This window comes from Sebastes umbrosus, chromosome 17, assembly GCF_015220745.1.
Source record: "Sebastes umbrosus isolate fSebUmb1 chromosome 17, fSebUmb1.pri, whole genome shotgun sequence".
Lineage (NCBI taxonomy): Eukaryota > Metazoa > Chordata > Actinopteri > Perciformes > Sebastidae > Sebastes > Sebastes umbrosus.
The window spans coordinates 27,247,440-27,274,520 of record NC_051285.1 but is presented as its reverse complement, the minus strand read 5'-3'; the positions used below and the strand labels follow the sequence as shown (position 1 = coordinate 27,274,520).

The window sequence follows — 27,081 nt, the reverse complement described above, 5'->3', positions numbered from 1 at the left end:
CACCAGAGGAACACATGATTATATCATTGCCTTTCCTCATGTATGTCAAAGCTATGTATCCCCATTTTGTGTTTTTCCGATTATGGGTAGGGGGCTGGTATATGATGATGTGCAGAGCTACTTTACGAGATGTGACCCTTTCCCACTTTGTGTGTCTCTCCCCCAGAGGAGGGTGAGTACTTCCTGAAGGTGCTGATCCCCAGCTATGCAGCCGGCTCTATAATTGGCAAGGGCGGCCAGACCATCGTACAACTGCAGAAAGAGACGGGTGCCACCATTAAGCTGTCCAAATCCAAAGACTTCTACCCAGGTAAGAATGAACGCTCGGTAATTAGAATCAATGAGCATAAAAGCTTATATATATATATATATATATTTATATAGGAGAGGAGTGGTCGGACTCATTACCAAGCTGAAGGACTGATGCTTTGGTGCAAGAGAGCTTCTGATATGTCCTCTTCGTTTGGCAAAGTAATTTGCGATCCATTTTAATCACCAACCGATCGTAAACACTTTGAACTTGATTACCCTTGTGTCCTTGAGGGACTAAACATGCGTGGAGGCGACGTTAAGGCTGTGAGACGCAGCATTTAAAGCTGCAGCAGGCTGAATATTTTTGGCATCGTTGGGCAAAAATTCCATAATAACCTTTCAGCATATTGTAATTCAAGTGTTCTGAGAGAGTTCTGCACCTCCTCATGGCTCTGTTTTCAGGCTTTAGAAAAATCGACCTTGTTTGCTCCGGCTGGTGGGCGGTGCTTGGTATTTCCTCAACTGATCTCAACATGGCTGCCAGGTCACAAACTTTCTCATGTTACAGCTAAACAGTACACTACAAGATGTCTCTGAGAACATCTGAGGAGAGAAATAGGCATTACAGAAACAGAATATTGATTCATATTTGATCAGTGCTGTCTAGTTTGACCGTTTGATCAGAGTTGGTGAGTGATTGTCTCATAGACGACAGCTGGACGGCAGGCTCCAGATCAGCTCTGATTGGTTGTCTTCCTCCGGTCTGTGAAATCTTGCAGATGCCATTAGGAGCACCGGAGGACACAGATTACCTGTCTCATGCTCTACTGTCAGGACTTTTTTAAAATCATATTTGCTCCATTTCTACCCACTGCTGCTTTAAGTCTGCAGTCAGTTGCTTGGCTAGCAGGTTGCACCCTTCATTGCAGGGTTTGTTTGATTTTACGTACCATATTCACGGTTTCACGTCGGTGCATTCATTCATTCTTTTCTGGTGAAATTGCATGGGGGGCAGCCATTTTATTTCCCCTAAAAAAAAACGAGCACAAGCGTCTGCGACGCAGCGGACACGCAGCATACATACATACAGTAGAAACCATTAATTGTGCCGGTGAGAGACTCGCTCGAAAATGGCAACAGGAGAGGGATGCTCGTGCAGCTCGGTGACCCCTATCACACGGAGGTCAGAGCTGAACCATCTTATCCTCCTAACACAATCGCCTGAGTCGCAGAGGAGTCTGGGTTGTTTGTCCTTCATGCCTCAGAGGAGGCTTCAACCTGCTGAAAAATAACAGGTGCTGAGCGTCTCGCTGCTTATTAGGTCCAGATGTTTTCTGTGATAACTGATGCAAGCAAATAATTCCTGTGTAGTAGTATACTTGTTACTGTAGACATTTTTAGAACAATACCTCTTTAGATAGGAAATTGGCAGCAGTGCACATGACCTAATATCAGTAGCACAAAATACGCACGTGAGAAATACGGCAGATGTTTTTTAAATTATAGGTTCCACAGTCAGTCGTCTTGCATTAAGCAACTACCACTTGTAATGTCTACCTCCATTATTGAATCTGTCCTGTGACCTCTGTAATTTCTGTCTTTAGATTAGTTAGAGCACAAAATATTAGGCTACCTACAGGAAAAAATGCACATCATGGTTTGAAGTTGTTCTATTGGGAGATATATGTGATATATTGGACTGACAGAATCGTGGCAAAGAAGCAGCACTAAGGGGGGGAGAGGAAAAGAAGGATGTGCGAGCAAATATATTCCCTGTACTTTTTCTTCCGCCGTGTTTCTGTCTGCCACAATGAGAGGACGCGCGTTCACGGTGCACGGTTTCTAAATTCTCCACATACGAGGCCAACTATGTTTAAGGGTATGAAGCATGGCTACTTCAATGGCATAGCAACAAATGAAAGGAGTGATATGTATCCTTATATCTCTCTTTGGATTGTGGATGTGTTCATAGGCCACCACCTGCTCTGCCCATCCCCCTACTCATTATCGTGATGAGTGAGAAGAGGAGTTCAGGGAGAGGGTGCTGGCAAGGATTTGATTGGGTGGTTGTTCAGGCCCACACAAGTAAAATGAAACGACTGCTACTGTACACTGCACAATAGCTGAGAGTGAGAGAAGTCAGTAGAGGTTAAAGCTTAAAAAAAGTCTCGCTGTATTAAGTACGGGCAACTTGGTGAAGTTTGGAGCAGCAACATATACAGTAATACAAAATCCTGCCCTGAATATTAGAGGCAAGCAATTTGGCATTTGTCAAACTTATCAGCTACGTCGGTTTTACCTTCCTTTTATTGTTGGATCAGCTGCAGTTTGGGCTAATATAGCATGCTAATGCCATTACACACAGTTCACGCCCTCACCTCTCATCCTGCGGCAGCCTGAGCACACTCCAACTACAGCACAATCGCACACTAGAGAAATCAAGGGGGACAACAAACCGATGCAGCCATTTTCTTCTGCAATCCTTCCTGCGACGGCTCAGTCTGAATCTCACACCCACCTCATATCTCCCATAAGTCAGTGTAAGACATGATGAGACCATGAATTCAAAAGGTCTTGATGGGGACTGTACAACTAGGCCCTGCTGTGGCGGACTGAGATGGATGAGCGGAGATAGTGAAGGGTGTGGATGATGCATGATTGTATGACAGGGGGGCAGGCCCAGAAATAGCCTGTTTCAATCTCTCTGTGGACATGACCCCTCTCCCAGCTGTAGTCAAGCTGCTCCAACACACGCCAAGTTTCCTCTTTCCTCCTCTCCGCTCACTGTTTCTCTCAGATTTGGTTCCTGCTAGTTTGGAGAGTTCAGGCCAGATAAGATGACATCATACTTCTCTAAACATTGTGTGTGCCTGCTTGCCTCCTAACATCGGGGGCAATTTTTTGTTTTTAATATTTGGTCTTGAACCCGTCTGAACTGTTGCATGGCGAGATTTACTCGAGCCCCCATAAACGCAGCACGCTGTGCGTTCACCCACTCGCACCGCGCGTTCAGCACATACACACACCTACTCACACCTACTTACACACATCCGCATATTTAAGCAGCTGCAGAAAGAGCCGTGGGAGTTCACGATTTGCACATAAAGTTAGAAACAAAACTTCAAACCCTTTGCTGGATGCAGCTGGCCTCTGGCCAAGTACATGTATTGGGTTACTTAGTACAGCACGAACGGATTTTGTTGTGATGTCATAAAAACACTGGGTGTATGTTTTCCATTATGTGATCATTAAAATATCAATCACAATGTGTGACCTCATACTGGAAAACACCACTGTTCCATTTCCTCCAGAAAGTAGCAGACAAAGAAACTACAGCAAATGCACAGTTTGCTAATTTTCAACTGTTTCTCCATATGCAGTACAGTATATATACATACTGTACATATATATATATATATATATATATATACATACTGAATATATATATATATACATACTGTACTCACTAACGCTCCCTACAGGACAGCTCTGTCTGGGATGACATTATGGGCGGGGATTTCAAACTAATGGAAACTGCAGCCTTTTTCTTTCTACAGATTCGTGTCTGTGTCTCATCTTAGTGACCAACGTCACCAGGAACAGTTGTCACGCCGTAGTACTCTAGAAGTATTGTTCTGCTTTATGGTGCTAGTGTTGCATTGGAGAGCAAGTCTCTCGGTCTGCAAGCACAATATTGGATGCGTCAATACCAGGGCTGTCAATCAATTAAGATATTTAATCATGATTAATCGCATGATTGTCCATAGTTAATCGTGATTAATCGCAAATGAATCACACATTTACATTTTGAACACATTTATGTGTTCAAAGTGTACCTTAAAGGGAGATTTCTCAACATGGGAGTGGGAAAATATGCTGCTTTATGCAAATATATGTATATATTTATTATTGGAAATCAATTAACAACACAAAATAATGACAGATACTGTCCAGAAACCCTCACAGGTACTGCATTTAGCATTAAATAAATATGCTCAAATCATAACATGGAAAACTGCAGCCCAACAGGCAACAACAGCTGTCAGTGTGTCAGTGTGCTGACTTGACTATGACTTGCCCCAAACTGCATGTGATTATCATAAAGTGGGCATGTCTGTAAAGGGGAGACTCGTTGGTACCCATAGAACCCATTTACATTCACATATCATAGAAAAACCTTCACGTTTTCCAAATGTTGGCATCAACTCGGTTCTCATGACGTCCCTAACCAGGGTTATCTCAGCTTGGGGTTATAGACTATACATTTCTATTAAAAGCCTGCATTACAAACTGCACATACCGGTCAGGGGCAGTCGTTGTCTGTCATTCTGACTGACAGGGTTGTAAAAATTCCGTCATAATCTAATTTATTAATACCCGTCGTTTTTGTATTTTCATTTTTAATGAGATTTAATAAGACATATGCATATTTTAGAGGTGGAGTCTGTGATTCTAATCCAACACACTTTTTTGTCAAAGTCAGTGATTCTTCTCACGGTCCGCAATCTGTCCATTCTGTGTGTGCAGTGTTGATGATACACAGCCCCGGCTCTGTAACTAGGAAACAAATTAAGTGGATCGGACCGAGCCACGAGGACTGCCCTACCCAGTGTCATGTTGATTGAGGTTTTTCGAATGAACATGAGAATGTCCGTTAAGTGCAAACCGTCCTTTGTGTGAGAGGGCAAACAGTTTATGACCGCAGTGAAAATTTTATTTTTGAAAGGCTAAACGTCAACATGGACTGAAGCAGAATATTTCGTTAGATAAAACATGTTGTTATGGAAACGATTAAGTTACATTGATCTTTTTTCAATAGAAAAAATGCCCACTATTTTTTTAATAATTGATATTGACTACAGAACAAGCTTATAGATTATGCATTTATACCGACTGGGTAGCCATTTTCATGTCAAAACACATGAAACAGATGAATTCCTTTTTTTCCTGTAGTCTTTGCCTCGAAGAGACAACTTCTCATTTTCGTTTTGATCTGAAGGCTGAACTGACGCTCTGCTGCCATACCGGAGACTGAATTACCAGATTCTCTGAACGCAACATGCGCTCCTTCTGCACCAGCGGTGCAGCTGCATCGGCACTGCTCTGTGACCCAGTCACAGACTGCTCCAAGTCCAGTCCGTCAACATGACGGATGGCTTTCAGATTTTCCGGCAATATTTGAAAAAATTCAGTCAATGACGGAAAATATTTGGTTAACGCGACCTCTGGTCACCCAGTTGCATTGTGGGAAATACAGGACCCAACGTTTTTAGAGCTTGACCCCTAACTACGGACTAAAAGTCAAGGTGTCTCAGCCTCAATTCTTTTATTATTCTGTCTCTTGCAAGTCCCCAAACTTTATGGAAGTGCAATACTAAATCATGTACATGTCCCCCAAACTAGTGCAGCATTGCTGCTGATGGTGACTAGTTATTAGCAGCTATGCCAACCACTAGTTTGGGGGAGATATTATATTCTTATGTTAGCCACTTTTAGCAGCCATAAGTTTTGAAATGATAGCCTACGCTATTAAATTGCTAGCCATTTGCAAACACAGTCATCTAATAAGGGAATGAAAGTGAGGCAGTTATGAGGAGTCAGGGGTCTTTTCTTGCCCTGTAATGAGTCTCTATGCTGCCAGACATTTTCTTTGTAGGCTCCTTTTGCCGGCGTCAGCTGAGTATTGAGTAATGCAGTACACTGCAAATTAATCATATTTTGTGTGTTTGCAATGGCTGGTTGGTTGCAACCAAACAAAATGCTCGATTTGCTTTTAATTACTGCAAGATGTGTTGCAATTCCATACAACACTAATGTTACCAGGTATACACTAGCAGTAATCTTGACAGTGCAGTATTTTGGCAGCGTGTCAACAAGAAATGAATGTGCTTGATGCCAAGAAACGCACCTCTTGGCATCAATAACTATGACTTTGAAATATTACAGTCAATGTCATATTTGAGAAGTTCACAGCAGGCGAGTAAAACCATTTTTCAATGGTTTGTACAATTTGTATTAATTTTATTAGTGTTGTGTAGCTCCTCCTTTTTAAGTTGTGCGTCACGGTACATGCCGTACATCAGCGCTACAATCAAAGATCAATTCTGTTCTGCAAATGTTGTCATTTGATAGTTAGAATTAGCGCAGAGCCGAACTTCAGCCTCATTCACCGCACAGCAAGATGTCCTCACATGAAACTGGTTTACAGTGTCACATGACCACCAGTTGTTTTCCAGTTCACACCTCGTTTTAGTCGTGTCTGCAACTCTCAAGCCTCTCCATCATTTGATTTTATTTGATTTGTATTTCTGATTCATACTTGCCTAACTTAATAGTCCATTTTAGTGGTTGAATATTTGTTAAAGGAGAAGTCTGGTGCTATTCTCTATTTGTCTTATTGTTGAAAAATCCCGTGTAAAGACCCAAACCAACTATGAATGTATCTACTAATAAGTATTGTGCATAAAGCCTGATATGTCTTATTATATCCTCGTTGCCATAGAGCTCCATTGTTGTCCAAAACTACTAAGAACACTCTGATGAGCCACACTGACATGTTCCTTCATTACCATGAAGACACACTCTGTAGTTTATCCCACTTACACCGACCTGCTGCCCCAGATACTCACTAAAGCACAGAATGTGTATTAATCCACCGCTGAAAATAGTCCCCAATAAAAATACAAATTTCCTCCTGTTTGAGTCATCTTTGCTAAAAACTAAAGGGCTCAGCTGTTGTAGGAAACGATTGAGCTTGAAACTATATACCTGTGACCTGTTTTTAAAGATTTAGTAGGAACCAATGGGCTTGGGGCTGAGAGCCACCGACAGGCTGGGGAAAGTAGTGAGCAATGGACTAATGCGTTGTTGGTTTTGGTCTTTTTCAGTGAGATTTGTTGACATATAATCACAAAAATGTAGGTTATCACCAGCCTTACCCGTTACCACCCTTAAAGGAACAGTATATAGCATTTAGGGGGGTCTATAATACTAATCAGTATGTTTTCTTTACTGAATTATTATCTGAAAATACGAATCCTTGTTATATGTAGACGTTTATATCTACATATGGAGCGGGTCCTCTTCACGGAGCCGGCCGCCATGTTTCTACAGTAGCCCAGAACATCCATCCATCCATTTTCTTTCTGCTTATCCGAGGTCGGGTCGCGGGGGCAGCAGGCTATGCAGGGAATTCAAGACGTCCCTCTCTTAAGCGACGTTTTCCAGCTCTTCCTGGGTGACCCCGAGGCATTCCCAGGCCAGACAAGATATATAATCTCTCCAGCGTGTTCTGGGTCTACCCCGGGGCCTCTGATCAGTTGAACGTGCCTGGAAAACCTCCAAAGGGAGACGTCCAGGAGGCATCCTGATCAGATGCCCGAACCACCTCAGCTGGCCCCTTTAGAGGTGAAGGAGTAGCGTCTCTACTCCGGATGTCTGAGCTCCTCACCCTCTCTCTAAGGCTGAGCCCAGCCACCCTACGGAGGAAGCTCATTTCGGCCGCTTGTATCCGCCATCATCACCATAGGCGAGGGTCGAACGTAGATTGACCGGTAAATTGAGAGCTTTGCCTTCCAGCTCAGCTCTCTCTTCACAACAGTCCGGTACAGCGCCCGCATAACTGCAGACGCCACACCGAACCCGCTCCATTTTACCCCTCACTCACGAACAAGACCCTGAGATACTTGAACTCCCTTGCTTGGGGCAAAGACTCACCCGGAGGATGCAATCCACCGGTTTCCGGCAGAGAACCACGGCCTCAGACTTGGAGGTACTGACTCATCTCGACCGCTTCACACTCGACTGAAGGTCAGCCCAGAACAGACAAACCAAACACTGACTCTAGAGAGGGCATTCGCGTTTTCACATCGGCCACCGTAGTTCTCCTACACGCTTGGCACACGGGAGAAGTTTTAAAGCCTGAAAACAGAGCCAAGAGGAGGTGTCCACTTTGCTCTCAGAACACTTGAATTACAATATGCTGAAAGGTTGTTATGGAAATTTTGCCCAATGATGCCAAAAACATTCTGCCTACCATCGCTGTAAGTCCGACTGTGGAAGACCCTGGTGTATTTAACACAACACAGACATCAGATCATACTGCAGATTACTGCAGTCCTAAATGATGCTATATATTATCCCTTACGTATCCTGTTTCTGCCTACATTTATAATTCACTAGTAAAAAGTTGGCTGCTTTATATTAGGATCAGGTTCATGACGGTCACTCTGCCAAATACCAGAAAAAGTCTATAATGAGCATGGTGTGTTTGTTGTGAACTTCTGGTCAGCGTGTCATGTCATGTAAAAGTTGTCCAAGGAGACTGTTTCTGATTTACTGGATATAAACAGCATGCTACAAAAGTCTCAATATTGATATCACTGTTTACATTTGAGAAAAGCATGATGAATATATACAGCACTGGGATTTCCAACAAAACGATTCCAGCTCAATTTGTAGTGTGAATAATTAAAATCTGCTGATGTGATGACAGTAATTATGGGTGATACTTTTATGTGTGGCATGCTAACAGTCTGAATAAATCAGACAAAGGATTTGGACGAGCTGTGAGGCAGAGGCAGGTTCTCACCACAGAGACAGAAGTATTGAAACTTTCTTACTTCAGGATCCAGCTGCAGTCATTGGTCTCTCGGGTAAAAGCTCTCAGGGGCACTGACACATTTCTCTCCCCTCCTGCCAACAAGAGGACGAGCAACTCAAAGCTTACTTTTATTATGAAATTTTTCACCCTCTTGGCTAAAGATGATGCAATTTAGGAAGTGAAAACAATCGTATATACTAGGGTTGTCAAAGTTAGCGCGATACTAACGCAAATTTGTTTTAACACCACTAATTTCTTTAACACATTAACACAACTTGTGATTTTTATGTTGTAGCGGCTCAGTTTTAAGCTAGAGTGAAGATACTGGTATCATATGAAACTAGAAAACCTGATGAATCCATCGATAACAACCATGTCATGCTAGCTTGTCACGAAGGAGGTTAAATAACGCTCCAAACTTACGCTAAATGTTGGCGATGTAAAAACTGGCATGGCCATTTTCAAAGGGGTCCCTTGACCTCTGACCTCCAGATATGTGAATGTAAATGGGTTCTATGGGTACCCACGATTCTCCCCTGGATTAGAATCACAGACTCCACCTCTAAAATATGCATATGTCTTATTAAATCTCATTAAAAATGAAAATACAAAAATGACAGGCATTAATAAATTAGATTATGACGGAATTTGTACAACCCTGTCAGTCAGAATGACAGACAACGACTGCCCCTGACCGGTAAATGCAGTTTGTAATGCAGGCTTTTAATAGAAATGTATAGTCTATATCTGGTTAGGGACGTCATGAGAACCGAGTTGATGCCAACATTTGGAAAACGTGAAGGTTTTTCTATGATATGTGAATGTAAATGGGTTCTATGAGTACCCACGAGTCTCCCCTTTACAGACATGCCCACTTTATGATCATCACATGCAGTTTGGGGCAAGTCATAGTCAAGTCAGCACACTGACACACAGACAGCTGTTGTTGCCTGTTGGGCTGCAGTTTGCCATGTTATGATTGGAGCATATTGTTTTACGCTAAATGCAGTACCTGTGAGGGTTTCTGGACAATATCTGTCACTGTTTTGTGTTGTTAATTGATGATAAGAGTATTAAATACTTGACAAATCTCCCTTTAAGGTATATTTAATCTACGATTAATCGTGGACAATCATGCGATTAATTGCGATTAAATATGTTGATCGATTGACAGCCCTAGTATATACATATTATATAATATACAATTGTTCAGTAATCTTCATGTCCTCTTCATGGTGTCTCATCTGAGACTAAATTTGTAGTCATACATAACGGTCTCTGTTTATTATATCTTGTCTGTTTCATTTTAAAAACTACTTTTATTATATATCTTAGTGATAATATTGTATGATGAATACATGTGCCGACAGGTCAAGTGCCTGAACTCACAGGCTTCAGTCTGTCAAGAGCTTTCATTTATAAACCTACTTGTTTGTCTTTCAGCAGGATTTGTATTTTGGTTTATTTTGGTCACTTTTAGTACAAATAAGGGGTAAAATGTTCAAGACCTGTATCTCCAACAGCTTTATTTGACTGCTCCTCGTGCATTATGTAGCACTTAATGCCTAATATCAGGAACTTAACTAGGAAACTATGGAAATAAGGTCAGCTGCAGGTCAGATGCCCTTTCCCCCATTTATCTCCTACTGCTTTTCTTGGTATGCTTGAACTGACCTATTGACTATTTACATCCATTTTTAAACATGTCTATGGCATAAAGCCAATCAGGTCTGACTTCCCTGGGTTCATTTTGACAAAGGTCAGCAAAGCCCTGATTGTTTGATGGATCTAAAGATTATCTTTAAAGATTTTACTGTGGTGTGATGTATGTTAATAAGAGTGTTTTTTTACATGTGGGAAAGAACGATAGAAAGAATGCCTAATGCATGAGCTAATGCTAAACGTGAAGCATAAAGTAGTAGTAAGATGGAGCTCAGACATGGAGGACCAACTGGTTGATTAGTGTTTATTTAACGTGTCTCCATGACTTCATCCATCCGTCCATCCTTTATGAATTTTCAGTACAAATAAAAACAAACATTACTAATTATTCCTGCCCGTCGGCCGCTATGTTTGTTTACACTAAAGTCACGTTTGATTGCGAGATATTTTAGGGACTCTTGTTGTTCATGAATGAATCTGTTAGCGTGGTGGCTGTTTCTCTCCACACACTATAGGAACAAAACTGTTAAATGTAACACATGTCGTTCTGTGTGGTCTCTCTCACATTTTCAACATCTGTTAAGATCTGAAAAATCTTTAAATGTGGGCCAACGTCAAATGTCTGAAATCATTTCCTATATTCACTTCAACCAAAGAACAGTGAAATGTTAAAGCGGCGAGGAGGGTTGATACAAAAGGGAGAGTGTTTTAAAAATCGTGCAAGCAAGTATAAAGGACTCGCTGTTGCATCACCTGTTTCCACGGCTCGGCCCCTTTACCATGGCAACGGAATGCCGGTTGGGTCGTCAATGTGGGTGTAGAAAGAAGAAGCCGAGAGGAGGAACAAGCGTGTGTTTAGTCTATTAGAGCTGCAAGGCAGGGACGGGTTCAGTATTAACAGCCCTGAAAGAGTTACATCACTGAAGAGGAATCCTTCTCCCCCCCCTGTGGCTCGCTAACCAAGCACCGTTCTTTCTTTCAGCTGTTTCTCTGTTGATTGTGTAAATGAAGGAAGCGAGGAATAGCTTAGTAATTGGGTCTCTTTGTGAAATGTCAAGGAACATTTTTCATTGCCAAGACATCTTAATATAAATGTAGATTTTAGTCCATCCCCCCCCCAGCAAATCCCTCAAATCTGCTCGCCAAGTACCACTCGGAGCACATTACAGTAACTGATCACTTGTGTTTGTTCTCCTTTCTCATCGCAGGAACAACAGAACGCGTCTGTCTGATACAGGGTACAGTCGAAGCCCTCAATGGCGTCCACAACTTCATCGCGGAGAAAGTCCGCGAGATGCCTCAGAGCGCCCAGAAACCCGAACCAGTCAGCATACTGCAGCCACAGACCACCGTCAACCCCGACCGTGTCAAACAGGTGAGATACAGTCCGGTCAATAAGGTCATGAGGATGTGTGGTCGCTGTGTGGTATAGGAACAGTTCACTTCCAGGACCAGGCGTACTTGTTCTCTGGGCCATGACCCACAGTCTGGTGGGGTCAGGAAAATGTGAGAGTATGTGGTTATTTTTACCTCCAGTCTTTCATAGCAAGACAGAGCCATGTGGCAGCTGCAGCCTAAACCCCTGGGATTAACAAATCGCTGAGTAAAGCGGGGGCTGGTATAGTACTCTGACTCAGAGAGAGATATCCCTCTTTCTGTCAACCATTTATGCTGTTAAATCTTTCCCTTGTTACCTTTTATTGCTACTTCAATCTTTCTATATCTCCTCAGGCTAAATTGATCGTGCCCAATAGCACGGCTGGGCTGATCATTGGTAAGGGCGGAGCCACAGTGAAAGCGGTGATGGAGCAGTCGGGGGCTTGGGTCCAGCTCTCCCAGAAACCAGAGGGCATCAACCTGCAAGAGCGGGTGGTGACCATCAGCGGGGAGCCCGAACAGAACCGCAAGGCTGTGGAAATCATAGTACAGAAGATCCAGGAGGACCCTCAGAGCAGCAGCTGCCTCAACATCAGCTATTCCAACGTCTCGGGCCCAGTGGCCAACTCCAACCCCACCGGCTCCCCATACGCTAACACGGCCGAGGTGATGCCCAATGCAGCCGCGGCAGCTGCCACCGCCTCCAGCCTTCTGGGCCAGGCCGGCTTGACAGGAATGGGCGCCTTCCCTGCCACCATGTCCAGCTTCTCTGGCAACGATCTGCTGGCCATCACCTCAGCCCTCAACACGCTGGCCAGCTACGGCTACAACACTAACACCCTCGGTCTGGGACTCAACCCTGCGGCTGCTTCTGGGGTCCTCGCTGCAGTAGCAGCTAGTGCTAACCCGGCTGCTGCTGCTGCAGCTAACCTACTGGCCTCCTACGCTAGCGATGCCTCCGGCGGTGGTGGCCATCCTGCTGCAGGCCTCGGGGGCTTCTCCCTGGGTTCTCTAGCAGCTGCTACAGGGGCTTCCAACGGTTACCTAAATGCTTCATCCCCACTGATGGCCTCCTCCCTATTGGCAGCAGAGAAGCTGGGCGATGGGGCCAAGGACGTGGTTGAGATCGCTGTGCCCGAGAATCTGGTCGGTGCCATTTTGGGGAAAGGAGGGAAAACGCTGGTAGAGTACCAGGAGCTAACAGGAGCCCGCATCCAGATCTCCAAAAAGGGAGAGTTCATTCCTGGTACTCGGAACCGTAAAGTTACCATAACAGGGTCGCCAGCCGCTACGCAAGCAGCGCAGTATCTGATCAGCCAGCGGATCACTTACGAGCAGGGCGTGCGCGCTACCAACCCACAAAAGGTGGGCTAAAAGGAAAAAGAAGAGGAAAGAAGGAAAGGATGAAGACAGAGATAGAAGGGAATTGAGAGGGTCACGATGAATAGAAAAAAGAAACGTCCAAATATCTGTTCAATATTTCCGTATCAAATGAAAGAATCACAAAGGAGGAGGTGGGGGAGACAACCAAGATAAGTGTGTGTGATATGTGAATGTGTTTTTAGGACTGACGTCCTGATGTTTTTTAAAAGTTTGTGTCGAGTCCTTTTGACGATGGTGATCAGAGTAAGCTGAACTGGTCCACTGCCAAGCTGCAGATTCAAGGGTGAGACCGCAGGGTTTCACCCTCCTCCAAAACCTCATAGCTGTTTTCCTTTTCTTTTTTTTTGTTGTTTGGGTTTTGTCGGTTTTTAATTTCAGTTGCAAACCTCAGCTCCCGGTGAGTTGAGCGAGTCAGATGAAGTTCCAGCCAGCCGATAGAGCTGTTTTACAAACCTTGCTCTTTGTGTACGATGCACTAGGCGTTGTTAACAGGGGAGAGGTTTTATGACAAGCACCTGAGGTCACCTCAGTCTATGGGGAAGCAATCTGAGTATAAGTTCTTTAAAGAAGTCATATCTCTGTTGAAATATGTTGAATTCTGGCTCATATCATAATTGAAGTTTCTAAATTTGGGTATTTTATATTTGCATCCTTTATTTATTGACATGGTCTCATTCAAACACAAATAGATTATTTAAACCTGTGAATGCAGGTTGATCTGAATGTAAAAACAACATTAGCCTATCGCTATTTTTTATTTACAGGGATCAAATATCGTGTTGCAGTGAAAGAAATGTATAACTTCAAAACCCAGTCTGAACTTCACTGTTGCTGTCTGCAAGTATAGTTCAGGGGTTAAATAATCAATGTGAGAGGATAGAGGAGACACACAGGAATGTATGAATATATTTTACATGAACACACATAGATGACGCTCCCACAAACACTGACACGTATTTGCATATTCAGTCACAGCTACGAACACACAGAAAATATGTTGTTTAACCCTTTCTTGGTGCTATAGGATTAGATTCTTTATATGTCCTTTACCATGAAAACAGAATCTCTCTGGCGACTCGTCACTTGATTGAAAACGCTGATGTGTCGTCCAGCCATTAGTAGCCCATTGGATCTGACCCAGCCTCTCACCTAATGAAAAAGGATTGATTTCAGCCTTCAGTCATGATGAAAAGCAATCCAGTCTTAGTAGAAGTCCATCCTCGCCAATGCAGGTCTTTTTTTTTTTTTGTTCTTCTAAAAGATTGGCCACGCTTTACATCTTACCTGACAATACGTTTGCCTTATTTGTAACTCCCAAGAATTAACTTAAAGCTCAGACTACCTTGAAGCAGTGTCGGTTCGGCAAAGGGAACAAAGCACTACAAAAGCATTTTGATAAGGAAAGCTGTATGAACCAATATCTGTGAACAAATTGCCTTTACATTAAGGGTACCAAATAGTCACACACCAATGAAAGGGAAGTAGAATGACACTTGAAAAGAAGGTTCGGACTCACTTTTACTGGGAGCCATCCTTCCCAATTTGCATTAAAGACAAAAAAAAACAAGCGATACTTCAGTTCATCCAGGCAGCCGGTTATCGTTCCCAAAACACGTTAACGCTCGCTAACTGCGGGCGGAGCACGTAATAAAACATCATGAAATGTTTTGGCATCGTTGTCTTTTATGGGCAATTGTTTGTCTAATGCAGGGAGGCTAATTGTCTAGAGCATTTCCGAGCACTCGAAGATTACCTTGGCTTCCTTCTGTGCTGCTATCCATGGTGTTCATCCTGAGTACACTGGGTCTCTGAAGACTGCACTGTGAGACATTAAGAACACAATGTAAAGCATGTCTGTCCCCGCTGGGATGTGAGTATACTTTAATGTGCACATCTATGTCACATAAACAAGACCTACCAATACTGACAGAAGGGATATACAGTATATATCCACAAGAGCATTTGTACTCCAGCGTCTTGTGATGTTTCTGTTTACCAGTACCAACGCACTGCACTTCAATTAGCGGACGTTTTTTCTGATCAGCGAACCACAAATTATTCCCACCACACTTTCCCGCTCTGTATTCTCCAGTCCTATTACGTCCACTTCCCCCCCGACTCTAAAGAACATCTTTCAATTGTCCCCATCAACCCCGAGCTCTATGATCAGCTTTCTGAATGCACGGCTGTGAGGGTTGGTGCTGAGTAGCGTCCGAGCAAATCCAGAACCACTCCCGTTTTTTGGGGGGGAAATTTAAACGAATAGCCTTTTCATTTTCATGATTCATGTTTGAAAGTAAACGGATTTCAAACAACTGTCTGAACATTTGCAGCAGTGAGCCTTTCTTCCTAACTGAAATCTCTCCTTTCACACTGCGTGTCTGGAAGGCTTCACAGTCATCCATAACTGTAATCTGGCCACTAATGAAACCATAGCATAAGGTAACCTTTTACTGCCCAAGATTTAAGCATATAATAAGATACAAGCACAAAACAAAAGGGGGTGTTTTATCAATGCAACTGGACTGCTTGACTGCAGGGAGCTCTCCTTCAGAGCTCTCTGATCATTACATTGTGCCAAATACTATTTCTCTCTCTCTGCCCCCTCATTAACTTTCCTCTTTCTCTCAACATTTTTATTCCCCTGCATGTTGCTGTTTCTCACCGTTCTGAGGTTCCTCCTGTGTCCTATAATATCCCCCCTCGTCTGTGCTTCTTCCTTCACTGTGCTCTCCCCCTCTTTCTCCTTCCTCCTGTCTTGTCTTCTCACGGGTGGCGTGTCGGGTGTGCTGGCGGTGGGAGTTATGCACTATAGGTCATAAGGGTATGAAAATATTTTCCCAGGCCGTAGAGTTCACAAGGCTAAAATGCACAGAAAACACCTGCCTCGAAAACTGTGACACCCACAAGACCAACCAGCAACGTTAGCTCAAAGTATCAAATTCCCTCAATATAAGAAGAACAAGTAGGAGCGTTTAGACCGTGAACTATGGCCTTTTAAGGGAAGAGAAAGTGTTGTTTTTTCTTCCAAAAGAAGGCAAATTCTTGCTTGAATAGATATTCATACGTGGGCTGAACAAGCCACTAAACTACGCGCAGTTAAGGACAGAATGCATAAGATAGCGAGAGTAAGGTGGGAACTTGTTTGTGACCTCAAGCCGAAACAATGACATCCTTTATGCATATCCTCTTATCTGAAAATGACTAGAATTCATTTCTGTGGAATACAATATGTCATGTCATATGATCTATATGTACTTTATTGTAGCTATTCTAGTTTGTAGTCCAAATGCAGTCCAGCGTTGTCGATACAATGTGAACTATGTTATATTTGTGTGGATGATGAGAGTGCCAACTAAGCCTGATTAAGATTAGCTTCGCGATTTGTTTGTGCATTATGATGACTCATCATCAGCCGGTGGTGTCCATATTTCTGTCATTGATGATTTAGTTTGACAGTAAGAAAATGTAAAGAATATTGGAAGCAATATAGTAGCATGTTGTCCTGTTTTGTGTTTTATGTCTGTTGTATGAACCTTTGAAATTACTAAGATTTTGAATGAATAGGTTTACATGTACTTTTTGTAAGTTATGAAAATGCTGCTATTTGATAAGTAAACTATACAAAATATTTTAGTTGAAAAGATGTCTGGTCTGTTGATTAGAAACATGCTCTAAAAGGATGGAGCATAAAACGAGGTGTATAGAATACTATACAGTATTGGTAAGATAGTAAAAGTAATAATAGACTCCATAGTACAACCTGTGCCAAACTAGACCTCCGCAGCTTCTGAAATTGTAGATGTGCGATCAAATGTTAGATATCAATAACTTGTTTAGAAGTGCTGATCAAGTGCCAATCAAACACTGTCTTTTAAGTTAAGAAAAGATAATCAAATACATTACTTAAGAAAACAAAGGACAAAGAACTTTTTTGTGCATTGTTTTTATCCCATAGGTACATAGAGTAAGAGTTAAAGATTGTGATTTTTATGGATCCATGTTGTTTTACACTCCATGCATCCCTTGTGTGTTTGTTTGACCTGTGGCTTAAGTACTGCTGTCTCACAAATGTCTCTATAGGCCAGCATGGACTAAGCATAACATGTTATAAGCATTCATAACATACCATTAACAATCAAAAATGTGTTTGTGGAGTTAGGTGTTATCTTTTTGCACGTCTTCTATTGCATGGTATCAAAATAAATTATGGAGGAAAAAAAAAATTACAAAAATTTAGCGAGATGTCTCTCGCAACATTCAAAGACATAACGCTGCATGCAGTCAAATGTAAAGCACTTAAGTTTACTCGCCTCATGTTAAAAAAAAAAAAAAGAGTTGTTTTTTTATGTTGTGAGTTGGGAGGGAGCTCATTATTGTCATGTTGGCCCGAGAAAAAAAAAGACACACTTACACTTACACACACACACACACACATCTCAGATCTCATCAATCAGAGTTCATGTCTCTCTACACGTCACCAGAGAAGATGTTTTGATTTTTAGGTGCAGTGAGGAGTATTGAAAATGTGAAACAAGCAAACGTGAAAATGTTATTCAGTGCATTGGCTCCTTGTGTTTTGCTTTTTTAAGATATCGGGCATGTATTTCTTTTACAAACAGGTTGAACCTCATAGAACCTGTCCCATAATGTTTCTAGAGCTTGAAAGCCCAGATCTAATCTATGAATGTACCCATCTACTCTTTTTTTCTGTCGAATGTTATATCAGTCTTTTAATGTAAATTCAGGGCAGGAATGTCAATTACATGTAGAGTTAATATCTATGTCAATAACAGATTTCAGCTATAGTCAGGTAGGCCTTGCACGGCCATAGTCATGAACCAGATATGTTTTAACACAACTTCCGATTCGCTGTCAACATTATCTTGTTTGTTTGGTGTTGCATAAATGCACTTTACTGATCAGTGGGTCATATTGGGTGTGAAATGAAATCACGTTGGCTTACAACAGTATTATTTTTTTGCCATTCTTTGTTGCTCTGATGTTTTATTTTATTATTATTTATTAATTCCCTGATCCTGTTGGGTCTCATGAATGATGGAAAGGGCTGGAGTCTCAGACAACATAGAAAAATAGCACCTGCTTCCTCACTCGAAGGCTTCTCCTTCACATTCCCTTCAGCAGAGGTTTGTGTCAATCACTGAGTGCTTTGTTTTTAAAACGAACATGTGATCTTGTCCTTTTTCGCATCCTCTTTTGCTACAAATTACAGACTGGTTTTCATTGGGATTGAAGCACTGGGCTGAAGGGATGCACGCTCAAAGTCTGGCTGGTGTAACAGTCAGATCTGAGAGACTTAATCGGCACCAGCAAAATGAAGATTGCCTCTGCCACCTCAACAGGCTACACATCACAGAGGAGACCTATTAGACTTTGAGTGGTAAAGGCCTAGTTACATGAATGATATTGCTCTCATTATTTTCTGTCACAAATTCCCCCTCGCATTTACTGCTTCACATCTGAATGCCAAACAAATTACAGTATCATTCCAAAAGTTGTTCTGTTTGTTTTTATTTTCCTGGACGTTCATCCGCCCCCACGGAGCCCTTTTCACGAGAAGGCTAGGACTGGTTTTAAACACTACAAACTGGCTAAGACTGCTCCTCTCTTAAAACCTCTTCTCCCCGAGTGTCACTCTCTCAGCCTACGCGACATCACGATTTGTGTTCCATCACACTGAGCACCTGCTACTGTGTCCGCCCTTTATACGGATAAGGTATTTCTGAGCCCTTTCGTCTGAGAAAATACAGGATTCTTTGCCAACCTGACATGAGGCCATTTTTTGTCTTTGACCCTCTGAACCTCCCATGAACTTAGTTGACCTTCTCCATCCCCGAGAACTCATTCATGTATGTGTTGGATATTTTACACCACTTTTATCTGTCAAACTCTGCGAGACTGTTCTTCTGTTTTCTGGTTATCTGGACAATTCTGCAGGGTTGAACGCTTGCTTAAGTGTAAACTGAAGACAGCATGCCGGTACCTTGCAACCATTTTCACTTCACATTGTACATTTTCTTTTCTGGGTTCGGTTTTACTTCGTTTAACCTCTGTTCTTTCCATCTCAGAAAAAAAAATGGACTGACAGCATAAGATCAAATAATCCAACCTAAGAAAAGTGATGTTTTGTTGATTGGGTACATTTCTCTTTGATATTAATGACGACGGTTCTGTCTTTCGTTTGTGACGAGGAGAATCTGTGAAAGTCCACAGTGTTAACTACCTAAAGGGCTTTCTAGGACAGCATTTATATGTCTTTTAAAAATGAAAAAGTCCTCTGAATACATTCAGAAAAGAGAGGAAAGTGTCTTCTTGTGCCATTTTAAAAAAAAAAAAAAGTGTGAAAGCTTTTTTTTGGCAAATATTTGTCAGCAAGAGTGCCAAATAATTCCATACTGAGCCAAAAGGCAGCCAGCCTACATATCTAAATGTTAGATCACTGGAATGGTAACGTCCCATCTCCGCTCCCCTTGAAAAACATCACCCTAATTGTACAACGTTTGAGCTCATGTACCATTATTGTTATGCTGCCAGTCTGTTTTCTGCTTTTGTCAGAGAAACATCTCAGAAGCAGTATATTTTCTAAATGATACACTGTTGGTAAAAAAAGACAACAGCTACTATGTGAGGAAATGAGAGGATTTTAAAAGTGTCATTGTTTTTATTATTAGTTTATTTGAACATTATTCATTAATAGATTTAACGGTAATGACTATTTAATGTAACTGTAGTACTGTGTTTGTAAAAGAAATTCAGTGAGTTGTGTTTTATGACTCGTGGACTACCAGTGAAGTCAGCATTTCAGTGTTAATAATTGAATTGTTTTTTAAAGATTATTTTTGCGACGGCAACAAAGAGTCATTATAAATGTTCATTTTAACATCACTTGTCTTCTGTTCCTTTTATTCGCCACCTTGTCCCTCTGCGCTGTCTCTCTAGAGTGAAAGGTCGAGTGTTTATATAATTGCAACCAACACGTTCTATGAATAGATCGATTACTGGAGTGTTGAGCACATTTTAATGTGAACGAGGGCTCTGTTTACACGGACAGTCACAATCCTCATATAATGAGGAATCAACCCAATAGAATAGGAGTAGAACAGACATTGAACTGTTGCCGAGGTCATTTGATTAGTATAAAAGAAAATGTTTGCTGTTATGGTGACAACGTCCCGTCAGTGTGGCCGTAAAGTGTGTTGCTCTGCCGCTAAGCCGGCAGCGGAGGTGAATCGACGTCTGTTAAGGCCAATTCAAACGTTCTTTCTTACTTACTTGTAAAAGGTAGACGGTGTTGTGTCGAATACTGTTTCCCCGTCGATACGTGTTTGCTCCTACCTAAACCTGAACCGACACTCATCCCTAACCCTAACCACCGAGCGCGGTGCTATAGAGAGGTGAAGTCCCGCCCCTTCCGGTGGACCACCATGGGACCTTATTTCGGAAAAAATATGAACAGTAGTCCTGTTTGAATTGTGACATGAATCACACATATGATGTTTGTCAATTTAAAACATAATTCTGCAAGTCCATAAAGTCTCAGTTTGTTGTAAAACTGTCAGACTGTGAAAATACGTAAATAGAAAGACGACACAGCCAACAGTGTGGTAGAGACGTCTTTCTCTCTGAAGCTACGATGCCTGTGTGTTTCTCTTCCCGGCTGATAAAAAGACCAGGAGTCGCTAGACGCCGATGCTGTTGTTTAACACATCACCCCGGCATAAGTGAGCCTGGAAGTTAGCTGCAAGTTAGCTGCAACAGTTGCAATGGCAACGGTATGCGATGGTGCACATAATAATAGCCGCCGCTCTGACTATCCTGCTATGTTGATTTGGATAAGAATGTCCGTTCTACTCTTATTCAATTTCTATGGTTTGTTTACTGAGATTACAGTGTTAGATAATTAACACTTAATTTAATGCCTCATAGAGTGCTGCAGGAATGAGTCCTAAAACCCAGAAATGAGTTCGCATTTTAGCACTTCCGGTTCCCTTGTCCCAGAAGTCAATGGGTTTTTGGTTAGATGCCGGAAATAAGGTCTCTGGTGGACACAAGCTTAACGATTTGAACGTTTAGTTCTACGACATAGTAGTTCTACGACAAATGTTACGACACTTCAGGAGTTATTTTAAGCCAAACCACGATCTTTTCCTAAACCTATCTAAGTAGTTTTTGTCACATAAGTTACGCCACTTCCGGTGTTATTTAAACCCTAACTAAGTAGTTTTGTTGCCTAAGCCTAACCAAGTCAATATTTTCCTAAACCTAACTAAGAAGTTTCATTTTGAAAAGGCTGGAAATTGACACATGCGTCACATGTTGCTGGACATTTGTAGGAAAACGCACAAAAAATACATGTTGAAAGTTGCGCTGAGTGTCATGAAAAAAAAGGGGAAATTCGTGTCAATGTACACGAATCAATAGATTAAATTTCATGACTATTTCTCGAACTGCCGTGAGACTGTGTTGCATGTTTAGCAGGTCTGTTTACTGTGTTCACCATCTTAGTTTAATGTGTCAGCATACTGACATTTGACGATTAACAGTGCTAAACACAAGGTTTTGTGACTTTATCAAAGCTAAATAGTTTAACAGGTAATTGGTAATAAACCAAAGTATTGGACACATTAAATGTTCGTCCTTCATCCTGATGGGAACATGGATTATGTTCCTCAGGATCAGTCCAGTAGTTGTTGAGATATTTCAGTCGACCAAAGTGGTGTAAATTAGATTTAATTTGAGAATTATCTCTGTTATGTCAGAGGTGGTTAATATGACTGACTAGCTTCTGATATTCAATGTGAGCCAATAATGGTAGAATATATCAGTCTAAGCCATGCATAGCTGCAGAAACAGTGATCATCCATACAGTGTTAATGAGATGATCAGTGCATGCCATTACTTTAGTTGGAATATGACTTGAGACAGGTTGACGCTGGTTTTGGTGCACAAACCAATGAAAAACACTCGTAAATCATAAACTGTACTTGATATCATTGAATGCAAACTCTATATGAGCTTTGAGCACAATCCCATTATAGTCAAGGTATAGTGGGTACGATTCAAAGCCCTGCAACATGTCAGACTGCTATGACTTTTATATATGACGTCCATGAGCCATCCAGCACACAGCCATTCCTCCTACGCTGTTTGACCTTGTTCATTATCCAGCAAATACGTACGTAATCTTTTGAGCTCAGCTACACAAGCGAGGAAGGTGACATCACACACACATGTACAGGGCTTTAGCTATACACTATAGCTATCGAGTGACGTTGTGTCCACAGTAGCTCTTCTGGGAATCTGTGCAGAGATTCAGTTTACATTCTATAATTGAAACTGGTATACAATGGTGGATCCTTTAAAGGTGGAGCCCAATGTCGTTCTAGACTTTATATGTTTAAATTTTTACCTATTTAGACCAAAGAAAAAGAGATGAAATCAAGGGATTCTTTATTTCCCAGCAAGAATTTTATTCCTGGCATTGATGCGGTGTGAAAAAGGACCTGACCCATGACAAAAGACAAAATTTATATCATCAATGCACCCGATTCGACTGTTATCAGTCGCTATAAGCACCATAGATGTGGGTCATTAGGGGCCTATTACGCCTACTACTTTCTAAAAGTGAAAGTGAAACTAAAAAGCAACACATTCTAACATGTAAAAGTGAATGAAACGTCAGGTTTTGAACACAAACAAAAAGGCTTCTTTAGGTTTAGGCAACAAAACTACAACTTGTTTAGCTTTAGGCAACAAAACTACAACTTCTTTAGGTTTAGGCAATGAAACTACAACTTCTTTAGGTTTAGGCAATGAAACTACAAATTCTTTGGGTTTAGGCAACAAAACAAACTGCGTGTTTTGGGTTAAATTAACTACGAACACAAACACATCTACACATTGTTGGTTTAAAACAGGATGTGAGCTCTGGTCTACAGGGTGAAAACTCTGTATTTTATGTCCCATCACACTGTCTATACAGTGCCTGACTTCCGCTTCTGCTCCTGGCATAATTAATATGGTCGCTAGAGGTCGCTGTCGTGTTCTTTTATACCTTCTTTTGGTGATCTACCATTTGAATAGATGATAAAACCTACTAGTGGGTGTAGTAGGCCCCTATTGACCCACACCTATGGGGCTTATAGCGACTGATAACGTCTATTTAATAGTCCAACAACAGTCTAATCGGCTGATCAATGCATATAGACCATTTCAACGCAAATGCATTGCTGGGCAACAACTTGGGTCCATGTTTACTTCCTGTCAGCGTATGTCATTCACATACACTGCAACAGGAAATAAACTGGGACACATTTGGAACGTTTACAACTGTGAAATGTGTTTGCAATTCTTCTAAAATATTGAGGTTTGTTAGTTCAGCAGGTCTCTCCATGAATCAATGCTGATCCTAGTGTTGGCTTTTCCTGCCTCAGCCTCCCGACCGCGGCCGGAGGGAACAGGGGAGACGCCGGAGTTTTGGTCGGAGACAATAACGTTTCTCGCTGCGGAGCCCCGTCATTTCACAAGACACGGGAAACCTCTGTTGGTCTGGAGGAGCTGCAGCAGTTATTTCTGCACAAACGTCCACTGCACATTCACTAGATATTCTCAGAGCTACCAACTGTTCTGCAGTGTGGAGTGTGCGCGCATTCACGTGCCTCCCTTTAAAGGTGCAGTGTGTAGGATTTGGCGGCATCTAGCGAACTGAAAACTCTCCCGAGTGCCAAATGTGTGGGAGATCTACGGTGGTTGACGTGAAAACATGAATGGCCCTTTAGATATAAACGGCTCATTCTAAGGTATCAAAAACACAATGATTCTTATTTTCAGGTTATTATACACTAAAGAAAACATCTTATTAATATTATATACCATTTCTTCCAATAGATCCCCCTAAATGTTACACACTGTTCCTTTAAATCTAAAATGGTCTATAGGGAACTAAGTGAAAGTTTCAATAAGTTAAATAGGAATCAAGCAGTTGAACAAATAGATGTACGGACATCATATCAATATACTGGTTTTGGCGAAAGGTCAAAATTGTTGAGCTGTCAGTATTTCTAAAATTCTCAATGCCACCATGTATTTGAATAAAACATGATAATTCAGTCACGTCCACTTCTGATAGTTACAGTATTTTCCCTCTTTTCTCTAACTACTCTGGGTTTTCAGAACTTAGAGATGAAGGTTTATTTGTTAATTTGATTAAGATACCTAAGATACCTAATTATTGAATTCCTTCCTTTCTGGACGCTTGTGAGGTCCAGTGAAAAAGACACGGCAGATGGACCTGCCTCGTGGAAAGCTTGCATGTATCTTGCATAACAATTATCAGAATGACTAACTAACTTGCAAACATGGCCCGACACCAAGGCATACAACTGCATGAGCAAGTCATTGGAAATAGTATCCACCCTGAGGTCACTGGTATTTGGGGGATTACATGTTGCCAATTTTAATTTATGAGCTCCTCTCTCCAATCCCCTACTAATGTCATGCCATTTCAGAAATATTTTGAATGCTTAAAACGTCTATTGGTGTATCTATGAAAAACAACAGCATCCACATCTTAATTATCTTATTTTAAAACAATATCTGCCTTTTGTTTAGCACTTGCACAACCAAAAGCACCTCCCTGACATTGTAAAGGCAACACAATCATCTTACATTGCCCTTTGTGCAGCGACGGAGTGAAATCATAATTCAAAAATTTTCCGCACATCTCAACCCATCTGATGTCTCATTTCTACCTTGAATCGAGGTGTAAAACCCTGCAGCAGTATACATTTAAGGCACATTTGATTCCTGCTGTGAGAGAGGGTAGCAATGGGCTTGAATGATAAAATTGCGTTGTCAAGGTAACAAGTTGTTCTGAAGACTGCAAATATGTCGTACTGGGGATGCTCCTATACAATATCTCAACCTGCAGCCTCCGTAGCACCGAACCACATGAGCTCTGCATTTCACTCCCTCAAAGTCAAGCAGGTAACTGCAGATGTAATATGGTTTGCATTCATAATTCAGAGACATTTAATAGCCAGTCTATCTTCATCAATGTTATTGAAATTATTCACTGCAAATCTCATTTGCAAAACCAAATCATTAAAGCTGTCGGAAACCTCGAGGTGGCTCCGTGATTTCTTTCAAATGATGAATGAGGAAAAAGGTGGGGACTGCTATAGAGAATAGAGATACACTGACTGAGGCACCCTTTAACACGGCTCCTGATGTAACCATGGATACCTCTATTTCGTGGATGGAGTAATTTTAGCTGGAGTGGGATCTGAAGGACAGATATCACTGTTTCTGCACTGCACATCATATATTATCACATCTTAAATATCAGGTTACTCTCCAGATATGTTGAAACACAGCAGTAAACACCACTTGTGAATATCAAGTATAGCTTGGCAGATTATACGCTAGCAGGTGAAGGTACAATAATTGAATGTCAATTTGAGGAAAATTGCAGAGTTGAGGTCAGGAAGAAAAAGCTTAATCATAATCATGATCACTGTCCTATGAGGGTTTTTTTAAGGGGCAGAAACTAGAGAGATGCTTTTGAATTGAACATGATTTGATGTGTTGTTTATGGACGTGTTGCGTTTGTATTTATGAATCCTATTTCTGTGTGTGGTGAGAGTAGAGGATAGTAGTACTGAGAACAGGAGAAGTGTCTGCACTGTCAAGGCAACCATGATAGTGCTGGCCACGAGGGATTAAGAGGAGATGTAGCTATGATAAAAACAGAACAGCACTGAGACCGACTCGGACACCGTCTTCAAGTCAAGGAACAAGAGACTCAATTGTCAGAGTGTCAGAGAACACTCGGCCGGATAAATTCACTTTTTTTGGGGTGATTGTTGTCATGATTAAAATGGCAATTTTGGATGCCCACCTACATATCACTATGTCAAAAATAAAATACATACAGACAGACAGAGAGGGCTTTATAGGCCTGACCAAAAGGCAGCAGTGCAGACGGAGTGGTTCACATCAGCAAAGGAAAACAGTGACATCAGCCATGGCTAAGTTGAGCTAATCGTAGACAGATTTACATTTATGTGAATTACTTGTACCTACTTTTTGCAAGCTGAATGCAGAATATACAGTAATGTGTGTGTGCTATAACTCAGCTCTGTCAAATGCTCTCTGCCTCCACCTGCTGGTTTTATTCAACCCTTACACACACACACACACACACACACACACACTCACAGTCATATTAAAATCTGCATGTTCAAACACCGGCAACTGCCATTTTTTTGAGGTGCTACATTGCAGGCAGCATGGTGTGAACAAACAGTTTCTGTCCTTCAGCTCTTCTTGTGGTCCGTGTTCAATCCCTTGTTAGTCAGTTAAACCTGAGGGGGGTGCTGTTCAGTGTCTGTGTAAAGCTGCCCTTCTAGTAGAGACAACATCATGAAGTGCTCCTTTAGTGTACCCTTCCAGTAGAGAAAACCCGATGAAGTGCCCTTTAGGTTTCCTTTCCAGTGGAGAGAATGTGATTAAATGTCCTCTAGAGTGCCCTTTCAGTAGAGAAAACGTGATGAAGTGCCCTTTAGGTTGCCCTTCCAGTGGAGAAAATGTGATGAAATGTCCTCTAGAGTGCCCTTTCAGTAGAGAAAACGTGATGAAGTGCCCTTTAGGTTGCCCTTCCAGTGGAGAAAATGTGATGAAGTGCCCTCTAGGTTGCCCTTCCAGTAGAGAAAACACGATGACGTGCCCTCTAGTGTGTCCTTCCAGTGGAGAAAACACAATGACGTGCCCTCTAGTGTGTCCTT

The 27,081-nt window shown here is 41.8% G+C and overlaps 1 protein-coding gene across 2 annotated transcripts in view; it reads left to right on the top strand.

Moving 5' to 3' along the window:
• LOC119476215 (RNA-binding protein Nova-1-like) overlaps positions 1 to 20,182 on the top strand; it is a 29,805-nt gene extending 9,623 nt beyond the window's left edge. For both annotated transcript variants that reach the window (XM_037749549.1, XM_037749550.1), the window contains exons 2-4: positions 167 to 310; positions 11,725 to 11,891; positions 12,248 to 20,182. In XM_037749549.1, the coding sequence (XP_037605477.1) occupies positions 167 to 310; positions 11,725 to 11,891; positions 12,248 to 13,267 (1,331 nt within the window). In that variant the 3' untranslated portion in view covers positions 13,268 to 20,182. The remainder of the gene's footprint in view (positions 1 to 166; positions 311 to 11,724; positions 11,892 to 12,247) is intronic.
• Positions 20,183 to 27,081: the final 6,899 nt, after the last annotated feature.